Below are 26,854 nucleotides of genomic sequence, written 5' to 3'. Positions count from 1 at the left end.
GGAAGGAAGGAAAAAAAAAGATTAAAAACCTCAGCTGCTGCTTCAAAGTAGGGAACAGGCTGATTAAAAATGGACATTAAGTAATTATGGTTAGCTGAAAAACACTGGAGAGTTCTCAAGCACAACATTTTCAGTTTATATAACCTGTCAGATTTTTACAGGAAAAACCCAACTGGAGACACAACTGAAATACAAGTGACATAAGAATATTATTAGTTCCTGTGAAACAAGAACATTTTCATTAATGGAGATAACTAAATTTTTTCAGAGCTGTACCGCAAAAAAGAGTTTGTAGTGTGGCTATGGTCTTTCTTGCATCTGTTTGCAAGCATATTTAATTTTTGAAACAAAAAAGTCTCAAAAAACAGGATATGTTCCAATTTGTGAAATCTACGTGTCAACAAAATAGCCTATTTTTTTCCAATTCTTCTCTAAAGGTAAGTAATAATAAGTGTAACTGATTCCTTAGACTTGTCTATTCTGCATCTCAGCATATGCTTGTCAGGAAAAACCACATCAATAGTTGCAATATTTTTCACTGATATTCCATTCTTCATCTGAGATTCTCAAGGCTCTCCATTGTAGAAAAGTATTGGATTATGGATGGGAAAACAAAGGCATAAAAAATGACAGCTGGGACAATGGAGTCTCCCCGTGGCAAAGCAAGAGTGACTGCTATTGCTTCTTGTTTGTTAAGCACCACTAGTGAAGAAAGCAAAACCCAAGAAAATAAGGAATTTACTGTCTTTGCCCTTATAGTTATAAGGAGATACTTGGCTTATCAAACACATTGGAATAATCAAAATATTCATCAAAGTATTAGCACAAGCACACAACTGAATTAGGGTTTTTTTAAAAAATGTTCTGATTGATTGGAGTATTTTCAGACTTTGGTTTGGCTTATCTTCTGATGCTTATAGAACAACCAGTATAGCTGTGATGAGCCTACACAAAGGCAGCACCACACAGCTCTGAAAATGTAGATCTCAGGGTGGAACCCTGAGCAATACCTCAGTAGTCCCAATTTAAATATGACACTGAGTGGACTATGAGCATAAATTTTTCATCACTGTTGTCAAATGCTCAAATATTAAATCCCCTGTGTATAATCTGTATGATTAATTTGGACATTCTGAACTTGAAAACTGTTGGTTTGATTAAAGCAGATTTATTCTGTATCTTGTAATCACAACTTCTGTGTTTACTAGAACAATGACAGCTTACAGTACCCATGCAGAGCATACACACTGTAGAGTTTCAGATAGTGCTTAATACACTTAAAATATGAAACTCTTTCAAAAATAGCAAGATTTGGAAGCCAGCAGTCAATGTCTCTCCCACTTGTAAGATCTTTCCACCATGGAAAAAAGGGTCACAGAAAATTCCTATTAAGGGTAAGAAACCATAAGACACAATGAAGTACATAGTTCATGAGTGGAAAACTGCAGATCTAGCAAGCAAGAGATCATGAAGCAGCTTCCTTGAAACTTTTAGACATTTACTTGGTTTTTGTCCTACTTCTGGTATTACTCAATCTCTCTGGTCCATCTTTCACCCAACATTTAAATTAGACATTTATGTTCACTTTCCAAATACAACTTTCAAACAAAGATTTCTTCTGAATTAGGCTAAAAATACATTCATAGGTATGGTTTTTCTTTCCCTCAATGGCCACCATTTCCACAAAAGACAGAAATTTGCTATTCAGTTCTTCCATAAAGAGCGGGGAATTTTCCTGTTTTCTAAGTGCTCATAAAATTCTACAACATCACTTACAGTGTTACTTTAGGCAGCTGAGGAAATGCAATAATAATAATTTATTTTCATGTGGCTAAAAAAAGAAAACACATCGGTATCACTTTTAGTAGTCAGTTGTTTATTGCTTTAACAATAAGTACTGTGAGGGGAATGATGCTGTTACACTTCCTCTTTGTTAGCATCAGCCCCTAATGCATGCAACTCTCGTTTGCTTACTAGCAGAAGATTTCACCTGTGTCAGCACTGCAAAGCCCAAGCTGTTGTGGAAAAAACCCCAAACTGCAACCTATTCAGGCTCTGGCCCCATCAGCAAAGCTTCAGGCTAAGTTCTCCTGATTGCGATGCTCAGCTGTGCTGAATAGCCCCTGCTTTGGAACAGAGATGTGTTGACACTCACAGCATGGCAGGGTTGGATACCTTGATGCTTAACCCTTCATTTCAAAGGTTTGCTTGAAGGCAAATCCAGCCTGCAAAGGAAAATCAAGGACTGACCCTTTTTAGTCATCTCTCGTGATGCTGCAGATGGAGTACTGCTTCCAGGTTTGCACTTCCAGGGTAAAAGCAACAGCAGCATGTTGGATGAGTCCATTGGAAGATGACCAAGATAATAAGCTGATTAAACAATTGACCTGTGACAAAAAGCTCATAGGAATTGCCTTGTTTAGCCCTAAGATGACAAGGTTAGGGTAGAGGGATCTCACTGCTACCTTCACCTATCCCACGAGAACACAGAGGGAAGATAGAGAAAAAACACTCTTGAAGAGGTAGAGATAGTACAAGGAGTAACAAATAAAGTTACAGCAGTGAAATTGGAACTAGAAAGAAGGACTTTTTGTTTGTTTTTTTGAAAACAGTCAAACACCAGAATAAACTCCCAGAAAAAAAGCTGTGGTTTCATCACAGTTTGAGATATTCAGAACTTGACTGGTTGCCCTGTGCAGCCACATCTAAACCAGCCCTGCTTTGAGCAGGGATTAGATCAGGTATAACCTCCAGGGGCCCCTTCCAACCTAAATTATTCTGTGTGTCTAGAATCTTATGACTTTAATTTAAAGACATAACAGATTATTATAAGATTAGTTTCTTGAATTTCTATCTCTATTTCCTATGGCCTGCTCTTGAAAAGACAGATGAGGTAATAGAAATAAAAGGTAACTTGCCTCGTGCAAAGGCACAAAGACTTTAGCTTGCTTTAGTCATGGACAGTAGAATAACATAATAGCAACTTACAGGCACACTCCTTTAAGTAAAAGGTGCAGTATGTCACAGTTGAGATGGACACAATACAAAGAGCATTACTATACAATTTCAGAAATCTTTAAGGACTTACCCAAACAGAGTATCACCATAACACATCAGAAGTCTTCAGGCACTCACCCCTACATAGCACCACCATACCACTTCAGAGGGCTGCAAGTATCCACCCTTGTTGCTCCTTAACCCAACTTTTTATACCCCTCACGCTCATGCATTGCACCTGTGTGCCCTCTGTTCCCCTTGGTGATTGGTCAGTGCCCCTGGGCACCCATTGCCCTCAGTGCTGCTCACCTGTCCTGCACAGCTGTAGCCCATTGGGGATGAGGCTCAGCCACAGCCCCACTCCCAATTACCACACCTGTGTGCCTACAGCAGCACTTAGATGGGAAAGAAACAATGGAAATTATAATAATGAAATAAAGGAAACCTATAGCCAAAAGGAGATAAGTACTCTGTGTTAATAAATAAGTCCAGCCTGGTTATGTATTATGGGTCAAACTTCCAAACCATTATTCACCTTTTGATTTGGATGAGAGTATTTGTCAACATTGAATCATCCCTTGGTTTAGTTTTCATAGCCAGCCCCTTGTTTAGCAATTCTAATTGTGTTTACTACACAGTGTCCAAGGAAAAGGCATTTCCATAGACTGACACCCTTCCCCACCACCAAAGGCTGGCCCCAAGTGACTTTCTGAGGCCCAGCCTCACTGGGATTCATGAACAAGCACCAAAGAATGGGTGGTGTGTGTCTGACTTTGGCTGCTTCCCCTCCTGCTTCAAGTCCCACAATGAATGCAGTCAATAATTGTTGAGTTTCCCTGTCTGCAAGCTTCACTTGACTTTGGGAAAGAAAAAAATAATTCTTCTTTCCTTTTCCTTTCCACTCCCTCTTCCTTCAGTACAAATACAGGCTAATAAAGAGAAAGAAAATCAATTATTCAATTTTCACTTGTCACTCTTGTGTCAGTTCCATAACTTTATCTAGGCTGCTATCTGTCACCTTTATTATTTTCTCCTCAACAGACTGAGTTCTATATGAGGGTATTTTATATTACTGCTTGGCTGTTGTTGCTGAACTAACAGCTGTTGGGTATGAATTGTTCAGGATTACACAAAGGGAGTATAACAAGTATGAGATCAAACTCGTGTTTTTAAATCAAACCTGCAATGGGACCAATATGTATTCCAATCTCCTTCTTGGATTTTTATGTTGTTTGTTCTTTGAGTTTTGTTGCCTTGGTTTGATTCTTTTTAGGTGGATAGCTGAATTAATTAGATTATCTTTTATTCTAGACTGTTTGTGTGCTGTATTTATGATTTATACAAGTGGGTACATTATAGAATACCAGCAGCATGTAACAGACTGCAACAATGAATTCCAATTTATTTATTAAAACAAATTGGGACACTTTAGCAGTAAGGTAGGACTTCAAAACAAAGCTTAAATAGTAAGCAGAGAGTTGTATTTCATCTCAAAGGGAGTAACTGGGCCAGAAAAGGCAGTCTCCCTACACTTTAACTCATTCTTACAGAACGATGGATTCATAGAATCATAGAATAGTTTGGGTTGGAAGGACCTGAAAGATATATCTAGCTCCAAGCCCTGTGCCATGAACAGGGACAACTTAAATTAGACCACATTGCTTCAAGCCCTATCCAGTTTGGTCCTGACACTTCCAGGGATGGGACATCTATTAACTTCCTTGGCATTATAGATGGATAATAAGATGATTGGCTCTCACAATTAAAGGATAACTATCATGTGAATATTAAGAAAAGCTTTAGTGATGTACAGTTATGTTATTGTAGTTTAGACGCCCTCTGCTCTCCCCACAGTTCCCTTTCCCCCCTGTATTGCTGCCATCACACAGCCTGGGCTGTCCAGGACAGGTACAAAGAAGCTGCACAGGTGTCCCTGGCATGGGGCAGGGGGGAATGGAAAAGCTTGGGGGTGCTCAGGGGGGCAGCACGGCAACACCTGACCTCCAATCCAGTGACAAGAAAGCATCTCCACTGATAAATGGCAAAGAGGAGCTGACTGGCAGACCCAGCTGGGGCTGGCTGATGCAACCCCAGGGGTATTGGGTTGCAGGGATGGATGCTCAAAGACTGAGCATCCATCTTGAAGATGAACTGGCCATGTGGTGTGCACGAGAGGCAGTTCTCAGCACTGCAGCTTTTTCCTTATGTAGTCCTTTTGTTGTGTTTTTGTTAAGGTTTAATAAACCTTTTGAAATTTTCAAAGTGAGCAGTTGTGTCTCACTTGGGCAACCGTCCCAGTGACTCACAACCCTCACAGTAAGGAAATTCTTCCTGAGTGTTTTTGTGAAAAACGCATGTATTTTATGATTGGCTTTTTGCAAATATTAAAATGAATATTATATGTGTTGTGTTAGAAAGTTATGCTGTATTAAGTTTTTTAAGTACTGTGTTAAATATAGTTTTAGGTTACAAAAATTATTAAAATAGAAACTATGCTATGTCAGATGCTTTGTTTAAAAGAAAGGACTTGCAGCGAGATAGCAGCCACAGGACACCTAGATCTTTCAGAGAAAAAGAATTTATTGCCCTCTTACCGGAAGAAACGAACTTCTTCCCGCCTCAAAGGTGCTATTAGGATTAGAGGGAAGAAGTTGACACTGACCAGACAGAATCCTGTGTTTGAATAGAATTTATGCATCATGTATGAGATGTATGAATATGCAATGGACTATTGTTTTTAAAGGTTAATCCTTTGTTAACGTGTGTCCCTTTTCAGGCTCTGATGCCCAGAAAAAGGTACCCAGGCATCCATGACTCTTTGTTTTTATTGTCTCATATTGTCTTAATTCAATTTGTCCAAATTGTTATTACTCTAATTGTGTTACTATTTTTATAACCATTTTACGACTATTAAACTTTTAAAATTTTAATAACAAGCGATTGGCGTTTTTCACGTTTTCATACTATCTCCAGTCACCTGGAGGAGTCCAAGGAAAGCCTGGATGTGGCACTCAGGTCTGGCAGGCATGGTGGTGCTGGGTTACAGGTCAGGCTGGATGATCCCAGAGGTCTCTTCCAACCAAACTGCTCTGTGATTCACACTGGCTACAGGCACTGCAGAGCAGCTCCAGCTCCGAGGGTGTTTGGGATGCTGTTTGCCAGGGGGGATTAGGGAGAGCGGCTGCCTGCTGGCAGACAAGCCTGAGTCACACAGCAGGCTGCATGTTTCGTAGGCAAAACATGTGGCTTCGTTAAACAGATGCAACCGCCGAGTGCCAACATATTAATTAACCACCACGTCCTTCCTTTCATGTCTCCCCGCTGCTGCTTTGGAAGCATTATGATAATTACCCGCAGCTTAGAGCCTCGGGGTTTGCAGAACAGCTATTCAGACACGTGGTTCCCGCAGCAGGCACAGACTGTGAGGGCGGGTCCCGAGTCACGGCCGAGCTCGGCACGGTTCGATCCGGGCGGTCCCGGCCTAGGCCGCGTCTCCATGGCAACCGCGGGGCCCGGGCGGGTCTCAGGGCGCATGCGCAGCCCTCCCTGTTCGCTCTCCCCTTTCCCCCCATGGTATCCGGGGCAACGCGGGGACGCCGGCGGCGCGCGCATGCGCTCTGCGCCCCGTGTGCCGCCGTCCCGCGTGGGCGTCGCGGCGGAGCGGGGGGCCGGGCACGGGAACCGGAAGCGGAAGCGCGGCCGCGCGCGAGTGAAGCCGCTCCTCGCCCCGGCGGGACCGCCCGCGCTGCCTCGTGCCCGGCCCGGCCCCGCCCCGCGCTGCCCGCGCGCCTTCCCGCGCCGCGCCGAGCCCGGCCCCGCCCCGCCCGGCAGCCGGGGAGGGGCTCCCGCCGCCCGCCCGCGCCGCCGCCCGCGCTCCCGGTGCTGCCGCCGGCCCCTCGCCGCTCAGCGCCCGCGTCCCCCCGCCCGGCGGCCGCGATGTCCGACAAGGAGTTCATGTGGGCCCTCAAAAACGGAGACTTGGATGAGGTGAAGGACTACGTGGCCAAGGTAGGAGGCGGCGGCGGCGCGGGCGGAGGAGGGAGGGATGTGCGCGCAGCCCCCGGGATGGGCCCGGGGTGCGGGAGCCGCGGCCTGGGCGGTGCGGGCTGCGCTCCGTGGCCGTGGGCTGAGCTCCGTGCGGAGCCCAGCGCCCCCTCCCCCTCCGCGGGGCCTCTCGGCTCCTCGGCTTCCTCCTTGTCTCCTGCCCCCGCCGCCCCGTGTATGCCGCTGGAGTCATTCCGTGTCACTAGGGAAACTTAATGCATTGACAGGCAGGATCCCGGGCCCTGATCCTGTGTGGATTTGTGGCCTGCGTTTGGTTATCCTTCCCCTCGGTGCCTCAGGGCTCGTCCTTAATAGGGTGATGCTAAGCTGCCGGGTGTGCTGAGGCTTAATTCATTAACCTTCTGGGAAGTGTGCTGGTGGCTGGGCAGGGCGAGTGCTCGGGAACAGCAGACACCTGTGTGATGGCTGAACACTCCTCAGGTACACGGCAGGGTTGGAAAGCTGCATTCTGTCCTCATTCGCCTTCTCTTGTCACTGAGAAAAGCACACAAGGGCAACGTCCTGCTTCAGTGAATCCTTGCTGTTCAGGAAGATTGTCTGGGAGCTGTTACATCAGAGCAGACGTGTACATCTAATTTACCTGTAATTATTTTGATCTCCAAACAAGTTAATGATTGTCTTTGGGAGCTTGACACATGCTGACACAACTTGCCGTGATGATTTAGGTTCTTTCTACTCCAGTTGTCAACTTGCAAACTCGTAGTGCTCCTGGCAGAAAGAAAAGTATGCAAGTACTTCCAGCTGCTTTTGTACAAAGTCCAACAGCTTAGCCTGAATAGTCTTCTCTGACAGTTCCAGCTAAGCTTCTGGACTTTGCATCAAAGTGGCTGTGCACTCACATGCTCTGCCCATAAAGTTCTAGAGGAAATAACTGGGAACAATTATCCCACTTCAGCTGTTTGCCAAGGGTTGTGTACCTGTCTGTGTAATAAAAGTTGGGTAATACATTGGTATGTCTAGTATCTTCTCAGATTTGGGGATTTGCAGAGTGTGTCAGCAGCATATTTGGATTTTCCTCCTGCTTTTAAATGGTTTCCATGTCTAGAAAAATCACTGCACGCTAGTAATTATTGGTTCCTTGTGTATCTTTTGTTGAGGCAAAAGCTTCAAGTCTGTGGCATTGTCTTGGTTCAGTTTCTATCTACAAGTTCACTGCAGTGCTAATTAGAAAGGTTTTTCTGTATTCCCACTCTTCCTGAGTGTCACTGCAACTCGTGTAGCAAATGGATTTATGTGATCACTCCTCATCTGCCTCAGTGCCCAGTCAAATACTTGGTTCCATCTGCTACTCAAAGAGGCTTGAGCCAGCCTGGATGCTGCTGTAGTGGAGAGGCTGAACTCTCTCATCTAACTGCACTAATGAGGCAGACATCCTTAAAAGAGAGATACTCACTGGAGTTACATGATTAGTGTACAAGGAGCCTGCAATCCTTGAGTACTCTTACACTGTAGAACTGCTCCTAATGTAGAAGTTGAATAAACTCTGGGTGTTTTCTGTTGGTTTGTGATCTAATCTTATTCATACTTTTCTCACACTTCCAAGTATGTGTTGTGTCTTCAGTTGTTAAACAACCTACAAGAAGTCAAATGTTTTCAGTCCTTTTTGTTTCCTTGACAAATTGGTGGACTAGTAAACTCTTAGCCTGGTTTTCTGTGGAAGCAAAGCTTATATAACCAAGTTTTGGCTGATTCTTATCCTTCCTAGTGGTTTGTAAATTTTTTTTCTGTCTGATTTTTTTGTAAGTTTCACAGAGGTGCAGGTAGGTCAGTTTTGTTAAGGTAAATGAAATGGAGGGGGTGCCCTCAGGGAAGGGAAGAGTACAAGAATGAGTTTGGGTTTTACTGTATAACAGGAAATGCACGTTGAGGAGGGGCAAGAGAACTCTGTAAAATCATCTGAATGTAGGAGAAGCCTCAGCTGGAACTTCACATTCTCAGTTCTGAGATTAATGAAATATGTGAAGGCAAATCATGCTTTGGTAGTTGGAGTTCTCAGGAAAGTGTCTGTTCTGTGCTCTATGTTCTTTCTGACTTTCTTCATTGTCGGTTACATGGCTTCTGCTCCCTGCTGCTTTCCTGCTCTAAGTATGATTTAATGTTCAGGAATTTTACTTATATAAACTTTGCAGTGGCATAAATTTCCTCTCCCTGTAATGGGGGAGGCAGTCATATATATCTTACAGTCTGCATCTTCATAAAATTCTTCCTTGTCTGTCTTCCTGAAACTTTTGGTTCCCAGCTTCTCATTTGTTTTGCTTCTTGTTCTAGTCTTGTTTCCTCATTATTTGTTTGGAAACAATACAGCCTTTAACTATGATCTTGCAGTTTTGCCACCAATTACCACATGAAGGGTTTGACCTCTGATTTTGTTTCATGTTTGAATGGCAGGGCTTGAAATGCAAACTAGGTGACCCTGGGTGCTCTAAAAATAATAATATAAATGGATGTTATCAGTGGGAATGTAGGAATTGAACTCCCTTAATCAGACTGGACTTTTCTTCACTTGTGTGTAATAATGTAATAAGCTATGGAGTTTCTGTCTGTGGAGTCATAAGTATCTTTTTTTTTTTCTTTTAATCTGAGGTTTGGCTAGTAAGTACCAAGAAGAATGTGAATGTTTCTGCTCCTTCAACAGTTCCTGGGCAAAGAAAGGATACAGAAACAGAAGCAAGGGGTCTCCATTTGCATTACATATTTTTCTACATAGGGATTTTGCATTCTCCTGAAGGTACTTTCTTCAGGAATAAAAGTTTTTACAGAAAGAGTAGTTCTGAGGGGTGCCAATGAAACAGACAATGCCAAGTGATACTGCACTGTTGCTTAGCAAAAGAGATCTGTGTTGCCAGTCTGCATTTGAAAGATACTGGCGACTTCTATTTTATTAAAATATGAAAGATTATTTTTATAGTTTGAATAGCCATGTAAGACTCATTTCTGTTTTTGTAAGAGACATGATATTAGTGTCTACGTTTCTCAACTTACAACAGTGTCAACTTTATGGTAAATGTAAATTTCTCCTGGAATAATGTATCTAGTGTGTTATGCTAGCAGGTACAGTGTCAGCTATTTTTATGATGACTAGATTAAAAAGTAGTTTTTTACTGTTTCCTTTCTTTGATGTCTCCCTTTTTAATATAGCCAGCATATGTTAGCTTCAGAGATGCCTACAGGAATCTAAAGGATTGAAGGAATTCTGCACTCTTCCCACATACATCCACTCAAATTTTTAGAATTCCTCAAGAAGGCAGAAACTTCCATGGGAACAAGTGAATCAAATGTGCAGTTTAATGGGTGAGGAGGACCCACGCAGCTGAAAGAAATTTACCTCCCTCAAGGTAGGGAGTGGGTTAAAAAGTACTAGTTAGACAAAGAGCAAGTTGTATTAAGCCTACAGAATTTCTTAATAGGAATAGTGTTTGCTCTTTCTCCTTTTCTTTAACCTTCCTCCCCAGTGGAATTAGATAAACTGTGCATTTGCTTAGAAAGGACTTCTCTATCAGCCTGTGCACATAGCATTTCCAATCACCAGTAGATTTCTGAGGTGAAGTACAATTTCTTTTATTCACTAGGCATAAAGTTTTTAGCAAGATAAACTTAGATTTGTAGGAGAGGCTTCAAAATATTTGTTCTGAAGTAATTTCATCTCCCATAGTTTAACTGAGAATTCCCCACTTCCATGAGCTGATTTAATCCTTTGCATCGTTTCCTAAACCTACCACTGCTTACATTTAAGTTTGGCAAATCAACTAGCCTAATACCGTAAGAAGACAGGACAGGCAACAAAGCTGGAAGCACCAGATTTTTACTGCTCAGAGGACTGGGAGGTTGAAGTTATGGTAGGATGTGAAATGGGTATTTCTAGAAAGTGGCCTCATAGGCATTTCTGGTGTGGAGTCTTGTTTTTTTTAAATAACAAAACAAACAAAAGCAGATTCCTGGAGGACCTCCAATAACTCATCTAGACAACAGCGACCACCTGTGTGTTCCTGACAAAGCTGTGATGCTGCAATCTGCAGTTCTTTGGGATATAGTGAAGATTGAGTATGTGTCTTGAGAAATGCATAAAACTTGACAACTGCTAAACTAACTATGGAGGCTAAAATAAAAAAAATGTGTAAAAGTAACTTTTTGAACAAGAAGCAGCAGTGAGGGATATAGTTAAATGTTGTGAAAAAGAGAAGAAACTTAAATATATCTGCAAGAAGAGAGATTAACATGAAGTAATAAATAGCTTTTAATTCTTTGGGATAACCTCTGTTCTCCTCAATGTCCATTCCAATGACTATTACACATTCAGTTACAGACTAAATGAAAGTGTGTGCTTAAATGGTTGCTGTGTATGAGAGGATTACTTGATTTACAGATATAATGGATACATTGAAATTCCCCTTATCTCATCATGCTGAAGTGCACATTGTTATTTTGGCTGCATTGATACCTGAATTGCCTCTGGTCAGGTAACAGGTTTCCTGCTCTTGAGTGACAGCCTGGAAGCCTGTCTGGATTACAGTGCAGGGCAGCTCGACCTCACTGCCTTGTCCAGGAGCATATCCCTGATCTGGGAGCTGCTGCACTGAGCTTATTCCCTCTGGGGCCTCTTGGATATCTCTGTAACACTCCCCAGTGTTAGCACTTTTACTATGAGGATTTGTTTTTATTTGCAGATTCTAGGAGTTGTGTTATTTCCCACTTGATTACTGTTGAGTCTGCTGAAGTGTGATTGCTAAAGATAATTTTGTTTTACTGGGTAGTTCTAATTAAACTTGGCGTTCAATTTACATTTTGCACATTTTAACATGATGACCTAAATCCTTCTTTTATGGAACAAGGTAATTGTTTGCTACTGTAACCTGCCATTAGCAGGTTCCATTTTCATGGTGGAGTTGCTCTTAACCAAAATCCCAGGAATGTACTAGAAAAACTTTCAGAAAAACACAGACAGCACAGCTGTCACTTCTTAGTAGCGTGCACAATAAAATGAATGAGGTTGTTGAAAACCACCTCTTCAGGATGGCTAATTAATTTCCCCAGTCTGATCCAAGAGTGTCTGAGGACATGTGGCAAAGAATTATTCAAATATATTAATAGTTTGTGCCTCAGTTCTTAAGTAGTTTATAGGAGCAACATGAAGTAACAAATTGCCTGCAAACCTGGCATTGTGATGGAATGTGTGACTCACTGACTGAATGAACATCCCAGGATTCTCAAATCTCTCCTTTTTTTTTTTTGTGAAAGTATAGAATTGATTCTTCAGCCATTTCAATTTGAAATTTAAATAGATCTCATTCCAGCTGTGATCATTTGAATGATCATGAATCTGGAACTGCAAAATGTAATGTTTTCTTTGGGATGTTGATATCAGTGATTTTATTCATTGAGTTTGTGTCTGTGCTCTGAAAATGTTGGTGGCTTTAACATATTGCTAAGTGATTCATAATTGACCTTTCCATGCTTAAAACCCAAGTTAAGTACTTACTTACTTGATTCTGTCTGGGCTGTTCTTACTGTGCTGATTTGTCCTGTGCCTCATGGCTGTTTGCTGCAAAAAGTAGAGTTATATTAAGACCAGATAATAAAACATTGAATTTAATCTTCTTTTCTTTTTGCTGATGTACTAATGTATTCCACTCCCTAAATTGAAAGCAAATTTTGTCTCTGAAATATATCCTGTTTTGTCCAAGTTTGTGGTATACAGCATATGCATTCCTAAGTATGACAGTCAAAGTTGGGAATAGGTTATGAATAACAAGCAGAGAATTTAGTGGTGTGAGGAAAACACTTAATTCTAGTACTGCTCTTTTTTCTGCCCTCCTTTATTCTAACCACAGTTTTCCCTGTTGTACCAGTTTTATCTTTAATAAATCCTTGTTTTTCAAGCCTAGCTCAATTAGCTATTTTGACTTCAACAGAAGGCTTACAGGAGATGAGCTAAGCTTTCTAAAACTTCAGGAGAACAGTTCTGCAGTGGTGTGGATCTGTATCCATTTGGAATAATATGTGGAAAGTTGAGTTAGATGTGAAGATCATGCAGTGAATGTTGACTTGGGTACCGAGGCATTGGTGACTCATGCAGGCCATAGAAATAAAAAATCCTGAATGAGTGGATCTTGCAGCACTGTCAAAATGCATAAATAAGGATTCCTTTGGGTACTTCTCAACAGACCAAACAACTTCTGTGTGGTTTTTCTGAAGGACCATGGGCTCAGCTGGTAATATATCAGGATTTGAAGATCAAATATTCTACTGAAGTTCAAGGAGAACATTGTGGACCGAGGGTTCTCATGTCCAAGAATTGTTATGTCTGATTAAAGGTCAGAAGAGAAAACTGAGGAAAGATGCAGAAAACCAGGGGATGTGTATGATTGTATTGCTGAAGTGATGGGGATCCAGTTTTATGTGAAGCATCTGTTGAATTTAGCATGTTTTTTATGGTTTCTTGTTAATGTTTGTTTGCAGTTCTGAATGTGTGTCCACACAAAAGTGTGAGCAAAGTTACTTCTTTCTACCTAATTTCCCCACTTCTCAAGTTGAAGGCTTGTGTTAAATTATCCCTAATTTTTAATTCCATAGTAAAATGAATGTTGAATTTCCCAGTACAGTTCTGTGGAAGGAAGCAGTTGTCATTTCCATAGACAGATCTATTGCTAGGGACAAAAGCACGAGCTGGAATTAATAAGTGCCAATAACTGACCAGTTGGTTATACAACAGTTGTTTTTCTTACAAGTTGCAGTTTCAGCAGTTTTCAACAATTAGATGTTCTTCTGCTTTAGCTCATTATGAGGAGGGGTGGGTACAAATCAGTACAGCTCATATTAAAGTGAATTTTAAACTTTTATTGGATGCTGGGTAGGAGACTGACTTTTTTGTAGTATACTGGTGTTAAAGCCTATGTTGATCATGACCAGTGATGGCAAATTCTACAGTCACAGGCCACAGATGGGGAAGGAAATAATACTTTCATTTAAATGGTTAAGGAACTGCTATCTGTAGTGTTGCTATTTTGACTTTGAATGCAATCAGTATTAATAAATCCTATTGAACAAGCTTCAGTATTTGTCTTAATTCTCTGATTGGAATGTACTTGGGTGTGTTTTGTGGGGGTTCTTTTTGTTTGGGTTGTGTTTTTTTTCATCTTTTTAATAAAGACTAGGGTAGCAAATAATTTGTTTTCCCAAAAGCAACTGAAATTCTGATGAGGGAGAGTAGGAAGGGAAAGAAAAATAGGGTCTTGAAAACTCATAATGCACATGAATATGGCTTTGAAGTCGCTCGAGGGAGTTGGGATTAGGTGCTTTTAGCACTTTGTCCATTTTTACATTCTTTATTAGTATTTCTTATGCAGTGTAATTCTGTAGCTCAGTTCAGATACATTGTTTGCCAAGGGCACTGCATTTCTTCAAAGAAAGACACAAAAATTCTTTCTTGCTGCACCAAGAATTAGAATATGGTCTGCAGTTTTGTCTTTGCTTACACACATTGCTGCCTTCCTCAGTGGTTACAGGCCTGAAGGGAAATGGTGAAATCCTTTTTACTTAGCCTTCAGCTATGCTTTGGAAATCAAAGAGAGTAATTGCATGCTGTGGCTAATGAGCTGAGCAGACCAAAACATCACTAGATAGGTGTTCTGGAGATTGCCCTGCCACACTTGCAGCCAAAGTTCAGAGAATGTTCTGACTCACTTTATACAACCAAATTGTGTGCTCAGAGTTTCTGATGAGCTCAGATCAAGTCTTGATAATTACTGTTGGATGACTGGTTCTTTCATTTCCCAAACTCTGGTCATTTATGAACTTGCTTTTGAACACACTTGTGACCTATAAATTAGTGATTAGCTTCAAGAAGGAAAGATGAGCTGTTAGGCCATTTGAGACAATAGATAGAGAGCTGTCCATAGAACAGTTACCATCAGCATCTCTCATTTAAACTGATTTGCTAATGACACTATGAAAGCAAATACCATAGGCAATAAATGTTTAAAAAGTATTTTTCTCTTTGTTCAAAAATGCTTCCAGAGCTTGATTCAGGTAATGCAATTGAAAGTGGAAGATTTCAAGTCCAATAAAAAAGAGGCCAGGAGAGATCCTGTGAGGTGAGATCTGCATTTCTGTTTGTGCCCTGTATTAAGAAAAATCAAACTCACAAAAAACCCCACAGCATCCTTTGTACTCAAGTGAGGCATTTATGAGAATCTTCATTTCTTGGACTGCTGACTTCTCAATAACTTCAGTAATGCTGTTAACTGTTTCTTGGCTAAAGTCTTGGATATTTAGCATAGTTTAAAAAACTTGAATTTTTCTCATGATAAAAACAGTAATTGTCTGTTATTTAATTTATCTTGGGTATAATGACAGTAAATATAACTACTTTCAAAATAGGGTCCTCTAATCAGAGTATAACATGAGATACAGTTTCGTTCCATGTCTGTGACAACTCAATAGACTGTAGTTACTAAAGCATTTTCAACAGTAATTCTTGAAGAAAATAGCTTAACTTTTGTAAGTGGATTATTAAACTTAAAAGTACAATACCAATCTTTTAAATTTTAAGGAAAGTATTACAGTGAAGCTGAATATTCCAAGTGTGTATAACTGTTTTAGGAGCCATTCAGTAGTTGTTAATGCAAATGTTTAAGTATATACTGCTTAGAAAGCAGCATTTATTTTATGGATGTAAAAATAGCTTTTCTGATCTAGTTTTTTGCTTCTGTGCTTTGTTTTTGCATGACTCCAATCACCAACTGCTTCATTATGTCAACAAAACTCTGCATTAAGGCACAAAACTTCTAGAACTCATTAATGCTGCTTTTGACATTTCGTATCTTTTTATGGATTGCTGAATGAAGAAAATGGAAATTCACTGTGCACAGGAAAATAACGCTTGTTAATCTTATAGGAAAACCCTTTTAGAAGCTAAGCTTCATTGCTTTGGATTTGATAGAACACTTGATTTTGCCTTGGACATATCTTTTGTTCAGTTTCTGGAGAGCTAATTCCTGCTTATGGTGCTAAGCCCCAATTAAAGCACTTAAATTCAGGGCATTTTTAACCATAGCAATAATCTTTGGGAGATACACTCATCTTCCTGTTTATTCTCTCATCTCTTCCTGCTACAGTACAACCTGAGCTTTGAGAATTTATATTTATTATTGTTGCAGGGGTTTTTACTTATTGTGTCTTTAGATCATGCAGAGAATTCAAGATACCAAGCTGGCATCTATTGAAACTGAAACCCAGTAGCTGGCGCCGTGTGTTTGCCTCAAAGGAAAACATCCACTTCCTGTTCATTCCTTGGACAACATGTCCTGAGCAGCTTAATGCAGAACTTGATGTGGGGCTCTTCCAGAAACTGAAAGTGTTTTAATTGGCAGCTAACACTCAATGCAGAATGCATGGCAATGCCTGGGATCCTTTGCTCAGCTGCTTAATTTTTGGAGCAGTTTCTGACATGTTAAGCTTGAAAAAAAAAATTCCTTTTTGCAGGAACGGGTGTTGTTTTGTAGATTTTTCTGTTTTCATCGTGTCATCTGTTGTCAGTTTGCTGATGGTTGAGTACTGAAACAGAATTAATGCTCTGATTCTGGTTTGTGTATGGTTGATGGCTCCTGTTTAGCAATTGTCTGGCACCCATGTGAGCTGGAATATCTTCTGCTTAGTGTACTCTTAGAATAGGTATCATGCAAATCACATCATCCAAAATACACTGGTAAAATATGAAGTCTGGCCAATCATTTTTGCAATAAGAAATCCAATCCCTTTAGGCCAGCTCAGTGTTGCCTATGAAAATGGACACTGCACCGTGTGCACTAGATGCAGTGCCTAACACTGAACATTATGTCAACTTAAGGTATAAAGGCATTAGATTGATCTGCAGTTCTTTAGAATTAATGGTTAAAGGCTTTTATTTTTGTTTGTCCTCTCCATATCAGGGCTGACAGGTGAGTCCTGATGCTGTAACTAAAGCATTTGAACTTATTTAATTCTGAATTCTAACAATCTTTCTAAGCAGAGACAGTTTGGGAAGTGTCTAATCATTGGCTGCTTCAGTTCATCATCCAGAATAATTCATGCGCTAACATTCATCAGTTAAAGGGTAATCTGAACAGAGAGCAATGATACCTTTCTCTGCAGCAGCTTATTCTGTCAGAACTATTTGCTGCCATTACTCTCAGCTGTTGCCTAGCTAAGAAACAAACTTATAAATGGAAGTTTTGGACCAAACTTATAAATGGAAATTCCTAGGAGCTAAGAGAAGCTGCCCTTCAACTGGGCCCTTCATTCCTGTTTCATCCCTTGCTAGTGCAAGTAGTGAGTGGATTGCATGATTTCTCACTCAAATCTTACACAGGTTAAACATTTTTTTGGTGGGGGGGAACAACTGTTTTCAATAACAGTGTTTGGCACATCTTTGAAGCTGGGATTGTAGCATGAGCTTCTAGAAGCTGTAGCTAGGAAACAGTTGGTTCATTGCTGTTCTACAGAACAACTCATGTATCAGGTTTGTTTGTCTCCCAAAATGCTGATACAACTGAAGCACAGATGGCTCAGTAGTTCAGTTTATTTAGCAGTTGTTTCTGGAATTGTATTCGTTTGACTGAGACAAAGGACTTCAGATTGCATTTGATTATGGTGGATAAGCTAGATACTTGTTTACCACCAACAAAACCTGAAAAGTATGCTTGTTAAGGACCTTTTTGTTGGCTTAAGCCAGAATAATTGTAGCAGTGCTTTAAAAGCTTTTCAGAGTACTTTAGATATGATATCAAGACAGGCAAAATTCATCATCAGGTTCATAATTCATTTTCTTAACTTTCATAGACCAAGTATTGGTGTTATTATTAGCAATTAAGACTTCTCCTAAAGTAGAGAACTGCAAAGTGGATATCCATTTTTTACATGGACAGACATCTGTCTGCTCTGGTTGTACAACTTGCTACAAAATGCCAGCTGGAGACACACACTATCCTCAGAACAGAAACCCCTTTTTGATAAACTGATAAGGGTCTTTAGGGGGAATGTTGTCCTGAAATTCTTTGAGTAGCCTTTTTTTCATATTTTTTTTAAACAGAAGCTCAGTTGGATATTGCAGGATAAACTAATAGTAAATAGTAGAAATGAGTCCAGAAAAATAATGAAAATTTGATACTCATGTCTTCAGCCTCTTCCACAGGGATTTAACTTTCTGTATTCAAGTTCCCTTCTCAACATCTGTTAACTTGGATTTGGTTTTTGATCACTATCTCTACAGGATTTCTGGTGGATGTTTTTGCTATTTCTGTTTGTTTCAGTAAGATGTGATAAGGGGGAGGTGTTAAATCAGCTTGTCCCATATATTTCCCAAAGCATACAGGGTAGAAAGAAGACATCTGGGAGAAAATTCCTTTTTGCTTCAAGTTATAAAATTTAGAGGACGGGGAATAAAACACCCAGAGGAGTTGAAAAGATGTGATTAAATAATCAGTAGGAAGGCTTTGCTAATGCAGTCACACTCAGCTGTTAAACAGAAACCAACAAACTTCTAGGTTTTCTGAAGTTCTCCAAGTGCAAAGTGGTTATCCCACACAACAAATCTAGGTCATTTGCTTCGGTTCAGTTGTCTGCAGATAAGTGTTGTCCACTCAGGCTGCAGGTGGAGAACTCTGGAATGGTTGGAATATGCTGAACCACTGAGCAGCAATAGCTGTTGTCTCTGTGCAGGCTGAGTGATTTTTTTTTTGGGTGGACTGAAAGTAAGTAATTTTTGAAAATATAGGGGATCCACATGAAAATTTGGATGTGGCACAAAATTTTTGCAGTTGCAGTTGGGAACTGCCTACTTTCAGTTGCAGTGAATTGATTTCCTTGGCTCTGGCAGGATCTTATTGCAAGTTTTTAACTGAAGAAACCAGCTTCAAAATCATAAACAATTCACAGCTTACAACATTAATCTTTTTACTTCCCTTTCTGCTCTTTGGCTTAACCCAGACTTTGAGTTACTGGTTATTTCACCAGGTTCCACTCTTGCTCTTGGTTGGAATATTTAGTGACTATAAGTGAAACATGGTCATTTTTCTTGTGAATCAGAAGATAGAGACAAGAAAACTTAAGACCAAATAAACTTGCTGGGCAGAAATGATAAAATACTCTTGCTTCTTCTTAGGTCTCCTGCATTGTTTTAGAAGTTTTTTCAATAAAACAGGTTGAGTGGAAATGTGAAATTTATCTTTTGCATCTGCTCTGTCCAGTTCTTAGGTCTGAAACCCTTGAGGCATCATATGGCAAGAGTTTTTTTCCATTTATAGGAAAAAAATGTACAGAAGTTTAAATGATACATTGCACTGACTTGTTTTGAGCTGGTCATTTGAGTTGTTCTTGCTCTTAGTTAAAACAGATGGGAATGTGGAATCAGCACACTGGACTAGTGTTATGATGAAATACACAAAAGCTTACATAAATTATTTCCTTGTCTAAAGTATTGGACTGGTGGTTCAGTTACCTTCAGATTTGTATTAAGGCAGATGATGTGAGGGTCTGTCTGCTGTATCAGTGTAAAGATGTTTCAGTTCCTGTCACAGATGCAGAAATTTAACCTCTCTACCCAGCAAAAACTGCTTCAGGCTGGTGCTCATTTCAGTTACCATAACAAAGTATTTAAAAGAAATTTTATAACCAGCTTGGAAGAAGAAATTAATTTATTTTGTCTGCTAGTCAAAGGTGTTTAGAGTAATGTTAATTTTACACTTGAAAACAACAATTTTTTAGATACACCATGAAATGGATTCAGTAATTCATACCTAAAGTAATTTCCTATTGGTAATCTCCAGGGACTGGAGTGTGAAAGTGCTAGCATGGATTTTGGTTGGCTAAATCAGTTTGGCTTGGCAAGAATGAAAGTTACTTCATCAAAGTCAGTGCTGCTTTTTAGACTCTGAGGCTGTTTTGGACTGATGGAATGTTCTGGGGTCACTGAAGTGAAGGCCTAAAGGGCAGACCAGGTGACTCTTTTTGTGTAGCAAGCTGCTATTCTATAATGCTGTCAGATTACTTCAGCATATTTTACAAAAATGCATCTCTTGGGTGTGTAGGTGTATTTCATTCCAGTTTGCAGTTGGGGTTGGCAGTGTGTGAATTGGTGCTTTAGGTGAGAACAAGGTTTGCAGAATGGAATCTGTACAGAATCATTCCAGAGGCAAACTGAGGAGCAGGAAAACACTCTTGTTCAGGTCATATGGGAAATCTAGTACTTCTGCACATAAGCCCAAGGATTGTTTCAATAAAATTCCAATAAGTGAGAAAATTGGGGTAGTAGCAGTTGAGTCTTCGTTGGTAAAACTCAGTCTGCTGAGTTGACTTTTTGTGTTTGAGCTCATAATCAGTTTTAGTTTATCTCAAATCTTCAAAGTTAATTGAAAACAGACTATTTGAAGTTCCAGTTCTGTGCTTGATCAACTGATTTGTGGAAGAAGAATTCAGAGGAGAAAAGATACATTAAGTTCTGTTTCCATGATGAAAGGTCAGATTACTCTTTTCTGTGTTATTTCATAGAATCATAGAATGGTTGGGTTGGAAAGAACTTAAAACACCATCTAGCTCCAGCCTCCCTGACATAGACACAGACACCTTCCACTAGACCAGGCTGCTCAGAGCTCCATCCTCCCTGGCCCTGAAAACTTCCAGGGATGGGGCATCCACAGCCACCTGTTCCAGTGCCTCACCACCCCCTCAGTAAAGAATTTCCTCCTAATATCTCATCTAAATGTTTCCCAGAGCTGAACACAGCACTCCGGGTGAGTGAAGAGGGGCAGAATTGCCCTGCTGGCCCCATGGCTTTGGGGTCCAGGGTACATTTGGCTCTCAGGGATGTGTCAAAGCTTCTCATCCACCAACCACCCCTCAGTCCTTTTCCCCAGAGCAGCTCTCCATCCATTCTCTGCCCAGACTGTACCTGTGCTTAGCTCTACTTGTGCTGTTGGAATACAAATAAGATGGCACTGCAGCCTCTCTAAAGAGAAGAAGATCCTGCAGGGGCCTTGCTTTAGAACTTGGAGCTCTCTTACATGAGAGCAGGAGAAATGCTGGGTGTTTTTCAATACTGCAGCTTGCATCTCGTGTCACATACTTTGAGGAATTTATAACAAATACTCTGAGTTACTGAGAAGGGGAAAGCAAAATGATCCAGTGGAAGGAATCTAGAAACATTGTACAAATATGCAGAGATGGAGGAGGTATGACAGCTGAAGTGCAATTGAAATTAGTTTGGAATCTGGAAGGCATAGGAAGATCTGTACCAACTGTTTTATGAAGTATAGGACCTACTGAAAAAATTATGAAAGCTTTTTTACCTCTAGTTTTATTGATAGGTGAAGGATGCACAAGTTGATGTTATTACAATTGTGGTACTTGGGTTTTTTGGGTTTTGTAGTTTGTTTTTGGGTTTTTTCCTTTTGGGAAGATTTTATAATTATCTTTAAGTGAAAAGAGCAGGATATAGAGAAGTTTGCTTAGCTGTGCACAGTGAAAGAGACAAAAGTTCCAGTTCAAATACAAGAAATTCTGATTAGGTGTAAGAGAAAAAATACTCCCTGTGAGGATGATCAAAATGAAAGGGCTTGTGCCTGGAGAACTTTTGGAATCCTCAGTCCTTGGAGGTCTGTGGAACTCAGCTGAGCAGCCTGATCTGATTGGACCTACATAAGAGCAAATGTTAGACTGCATAACCTCCAAAGTTCCCTTTCAGCCTTAAATAGTCTGTAATGGCATGAGTCACTAGACTGACAAGCTTGTAGAATTAAACTCTCCTTATATTTTTAGATTATTAGTCAGATTTCAGAAGTGTGGTATTTAAGTTTTCCCTCATTTCCACCAGTGTTTATGACCCATGGATTAGATATGTAAAAAACATCATGTTGTTTTTGCTGTTTGAGTACGGACTGAAGTTTGTGCTTGGCTTCCAATATTTCTGAGCTCAGTGTTATTTTAGAAATTGTAGAATGATTGACCTATGTGTAGAAAATGGGTGGTTTTTTCAGTTGTTTCTCTGATATTGATTTCAGGGATTCTCAGTCAAGGTGTTTACATTTTCCTTACTAGAGATGTAACTTGGTTAGATGAGCCCCAGAGCTGCCATGTGGCAGCAGTAAACACTTGAAGACTCCATGAACATACAACTGAAACAAACACAGGTTAAACAGTAAAGTACTTTGGCTTATGTACTTAAAACACAACCATTTTGAGAATTTAAATAGAATGGCAAAAATAACTTAATGTATTTTCATTTTCAGAGTGTTTACCTGGTATTTCTGGATTTTTGTGGAATGGGGGAGTGGGCTTGTGGCTTTCTTTAAAAGTCTTTCCAGTGATGAATGAACCTGGAGAAAGTTATAGTAGAGAATGATGGAAGTGGTGTGAGCATGCTCAAGCTCTGAGAACATGAAATAGAGTGTTTGGGGAAGATTAAGTCATAATCAGTTCATCCACATACCCACTGTGGAAGTGCAAGATGGTTTTCTAAACTGTTTGAGGATATGGCTAATAATTTTTTCTACAGGTGTGATTTATCCAAGCTTGCTCTTCCTTCAGAAGACTAAGGAATAGATTGTTCTTAAGTGATTTCAGAGCTCAGTTATGTATGTTCCACTGCAAAATACAGCCAGCATAAACAAAGCCTTTGGAGAAAATAGTAAATATGAAGTTTTTGGTATTAGTATTTTCAATGTGCAGCAAAATAGTCAAAATATCTCATGCATAGGACTTAAGCTTTTCTTTATAGAAAGAGGTTTTTTTTTACTCTTCCTCTTTCCCACTGAGACAGCAAAGTTGTTGCTATGCTTAAAATGTCAGAGTTATCTAATACTGTAAGGGTGGCCATCCCTTGTGTGCAAAGAGATGGAAGTAATGCAGCAGACTGTACAGTGAGTTATTTTCTTTCCTACTATAATGAAGACAGGAATTACACAGTAGCTCCTGCAAGAGGCTCCCCTGCCCTCTAAGGACATCAGACTGCATTTAGTCTGATTTCCTTCATTAAAACTGAAATGGAAGGAATGCATGAAAAGGGGAGATGCAGTTATTTTTGCATGATAAGCACAGATGGGGAGTGGAGTTGTTTCTAAATCTGAAAGAGCATTTTAATGCCATAAGTATTACAGGCACTGCTCTACTAATACAGTTAACCTATGCAATAGGATTTAATGAGGCCACAATTGTCAGTTTCTATTCCTGTGGTAGGACTGCAGTGCAAATCCCAGCTACTAATTGCTGGTGTGTTCGGATGCCAAGTCATGGAACAGATGAAGGAAATGATCAAATAAATTCTCAAACTGATTAGTTCCCTCACTGAATTCATCATTCAGCCACTAATTCTGGTGCAGGGGTGGGAAGGGTCAAACTTTGGCTGGAAGTAGCAAGGCTGTTGCTGCCACACAGGAGAAAAGCTGGTGCTAAAGGGAAGGGTGAGCTGTGGCATTTGTAGCCTGGCAGTAATGTTCTAGAACAACACTTCTGACAAACCACAGTGCTCACATGAACACCTGGCTCAGGCTTGGTTTCAGTTCCTGTGCCACTGCAAAATAAGCCTGTGCTTGAAGCACCTGGAGTGTGCTATAGGGTTAGGTTTAACCTAGATTAGGTTAATGGTGAAATTTAACCTAGATTAGGGTAAACTTGAGTTTAGCTCATTTGATGCTTCTGAAACTGGCAGGAGCTGGGAAAAGAGGGAGTTTGCAGATAAAGGGAGACCAAAGCAGGCATTGAATACAGCCTTGTGTAATAAAGGCTGCAGAAAGGCAGGGGCAGTTGAAGGATGGAGTCAGTTAGGTGTGGTTATTTAATCTCCCTGGAAAATAATGAGCTTCAGAACATGTACTTTATGACTAAACTTGTTCATTTGCATGGAGCGGATGTCATAATGTGCATTAGGGACAGAGTCAGCAAACTCTGGTTCATTCTTTTAACAAGGGCTGCAAAAGAAAAAGTAATTAAATTTGGCACAACTTATTCAGGGCAGCTTGGCTGTCAGGATCTCCTCTCTGAGCTCAGAAAGAAAGAGGGGAGCATAAAAATGGGATTTGGGGGTGGGTAAACACAGACACGTCCCCAGGGTGTGCAGGGATGGAACTTAAAAAGCCAAAGCCTTGACTAGAGGTAAAGAAAAGGACATGAGATGTAACAAGAGATTTAGTGTAGGTATATTGGCAAGAGAAGGTAAAGCAAGGAAAATGTGTGAGAGAGAGGGTAATGAAATAATTAAGTTCAAGAATAACTATTTTTGACAGTAGTCACTTAAGAAATTAGTTAGAACAGATGTTTTTATGGATTAAATTGCTCCATTACAGAAAGTGGGTGATAGTTGCATTCATAGGGTGTGCTGTAATGATTCCTACTCTTAGTTACTTAAAAAGCAAAGTTCCTAAAAGTATTTGGAAGTGAGTTTCCAGTTTTTATTTTCTTGTCCTGCAGTGAAAAATTGAAAGGCATGTTTCAGCTGACATTGATACCTTAAGATCTCCTAATTTAAAGTTCTTCTGTTAGCCATTTTAAGTGACTTTTTGAAATAGGGTATAAAAGTCTTCTGTGCCATCTTGCTTAGTAATTCAAGGCTTTTCTTTACTCATAATCAGATTTTAATAGAGGGGATTAAATCAGATACCTGGGAACTGATGTTTCATGGGTGTAACGTGTGTTTAGTGTTAATACATAGCTGGTGCCCTGGGTCTTTGACCTGAAAAGAAAAATGTGACTAATGTGGTTTATGGCAGACTTAGCTTTAAATGGCTGACTGAGTAAGTTCAGTGTATTCTGGAAGGTCATTATAGAGGTGATCATGTCTTCTCTTTTGCCTGGGCAAATTACTTTCTGAAGCTGTACAGAAATATTCGCACCATTGTTAGTGAATGTGTGGGTCTACACTAGAAAGTGAAAATAATCTTCTTTCAGGAGAAGCCTGACCTTTGACTGGAGCTACATTTTATTTTGAGGGTGATATGATTCCTTGATCCTGGCTTAATTTTATCTCCTCCATATACACAGGTTAGCCTCCTTGCTGCTCTGTTAGACTCTAGAAAATGGCAGAAGTCCCATAAAGCTTCCTTGAAGAATCATTCTGTCACTTTTGGTCTTGTGCACAGCAGATTTTGCTCCTGTGGGTTTAAAGGAAAACTTAAGGTCCATTTTGTCAGTTGCTGTGGATTCTGACCATGCGCCTCTGTAGGAGATGGTGATTTTTAGTATAAACCCTTCAGCAGCTTCATTTCAGCCCACCAATATATTGGTTACTTTGCTGACTCAGAGTTCTGTATTGAGAATCATCACCTCATAAGATTGCTGTTGATAACATTCTTTATGGCATGTTTGGCCAGTATTACTCAAAACCACACTAAATTTGGAAAACTTGATGTAGAGATAATATTTTTCTTTGAACCTTTACTTGTGTGCTGTTTCTGCACCAACCTATGACAAGGCTTGAGAGACAGACCACTTCATCTTATTGTGTTGGTATAATCAGCCACACCTTCACCAGAGCTGTCTCATTTATGAGGCAGGGGCTCAAGTCTTTATCTTATGCCTAAAGATTTAATTCCAACCCCCCTGCATGGCAGGGCACCTTCCACAAGACCAGGTTGCTTAAAGCCCCATCCAGCCTGGCCCTGAGCAGGTGGATTGGGACTTGATGCTTAAGTCAGCTTCAGTGTGTACTCCTGTACTGTGTAATGTGCCATTATAAAATATACCCAAAAATGGAAATTAAAGATGAACTAAAGGTGAAATAAATGCTATTTTTACATTTTATTTAAAAGTACAATATGTAGTTTATTTTCACACCCCAATGGATTGTCTTGCACCCTTCTCTGGGTTTTCACACCTCACTTTGGAAAACACTGCTTGTCCTACAGAGAGATGCCTTAGGCAATATAAATAGGAGACCTAAAGACCTGAGAAAAATTACCTGTGAAGAGTCCTGCAAGTTTTTTTTTAATGTGTTGGTGACTGCATTTGAAACAAGTGGTTTTGCCAGAGTTTGATCCCTGCATGTTAAATGCATTGGTTTATCTTCCCTTCCTAATTCTGTATTTCTTGGACTGGGAGTAGGAAGGGCCAGTTAAAGCTTCATGACATTCAGTGGTTTGTTTTACAGTGGCTTTTCAAACCTATGAAACAACTGGATGTTTGACTTGGTTTATTGCAGAATATAGGAGTTCTTGGTTTCTTTTAATTTTTGTAACTTAGGTGATGTCTGTGTTCTGTTAATTCAGACTAAAACGTTCTGATGTTTAACTTGGAATATTAATGATACATGTTCTCAGTGCCAATATTCAACACCATGTAATCTGTGTTTGAGACATTTTTATTTGCAAACCTTTTGCTAGGTACTCCCCTATAAACAAGTTTTCATCATCTTTATGGGTATCTTAAGAAACTAGGAGTTTGGATATTTTTTTTTTTCCTCTGAAAGTTCATCATCCAGCAGGAATTTATTCCACAGCCAGCTTAGGGAGAGAACAGAGGAACTTGGTTTTATTTTTTAAAAACAAAAGAAAAATTACTGTCGTATAAGCCAGTGAGCCAAATAACATTTATAAGCTTAAGAAAGTGAGAGCTTTGCTGGACTGTCCTAATCTTGAGAAGTGATGACTCTAACTGTCCTTTGGACTGTGAACTTTATGGCTTGACTATGTGCTGTCCCAGGAGTTAGCTTGCCTACCCTTCTCCCAGGCTCCTTCACTTGGCATGTGTCAGGCTTTACAAGGGTTTTTGGAGATTTCTTTTGGTTTGGGTTGGTTATTGTGTAGCTTTCATGTGGTTGGCTTCTCAAACCTGT

General features: G+C 40.1%; 1 protein-coding gene across 1 annotated transcript in view; it reads left to right on the top strand.

Moving 5' to 3' along the window:
• Positions 1-6,867: 6,867 nt before the first annotated feature.
• MTPN (myotrophin) overlaps positions 6,868-26,854 on the top strand; it is a 30,308-nt gene continuing 10,321 nt past the window's right edge. The window contains exon 1 of the mRNA XM_063154089.1: positions 6,868-7,005. Within this exon, the coding sequence (XP_063010159.1) occupies positions 6,934-7,005 (72 nt within the window). The 5' untranslated portion in view covers positions 6,868-6,933. The remainder of the gene's footprint in view (positions 7,006-26,854) is intronic.

This window comes from Melospiza melodia, chromosome 4 (genome assembly GCF_035770615.1).
Source record: "Melospiza melodia melodia isolate bMelMel2 chromosome 4, bMelMel2.pri, whole genome shotgun sequence".
Taxonomy (NCBI): domain Eukaryota; kingdom Metazoa; phylum Chordata; class Aves; order Passeriformes; family Passerellidae; genus Melospiza; species Melospiza melodia.
Note: the sequence above shows the minus strand (reverse complement) of the source record. Positions and strands in the feature narration are given on the sequence as shown.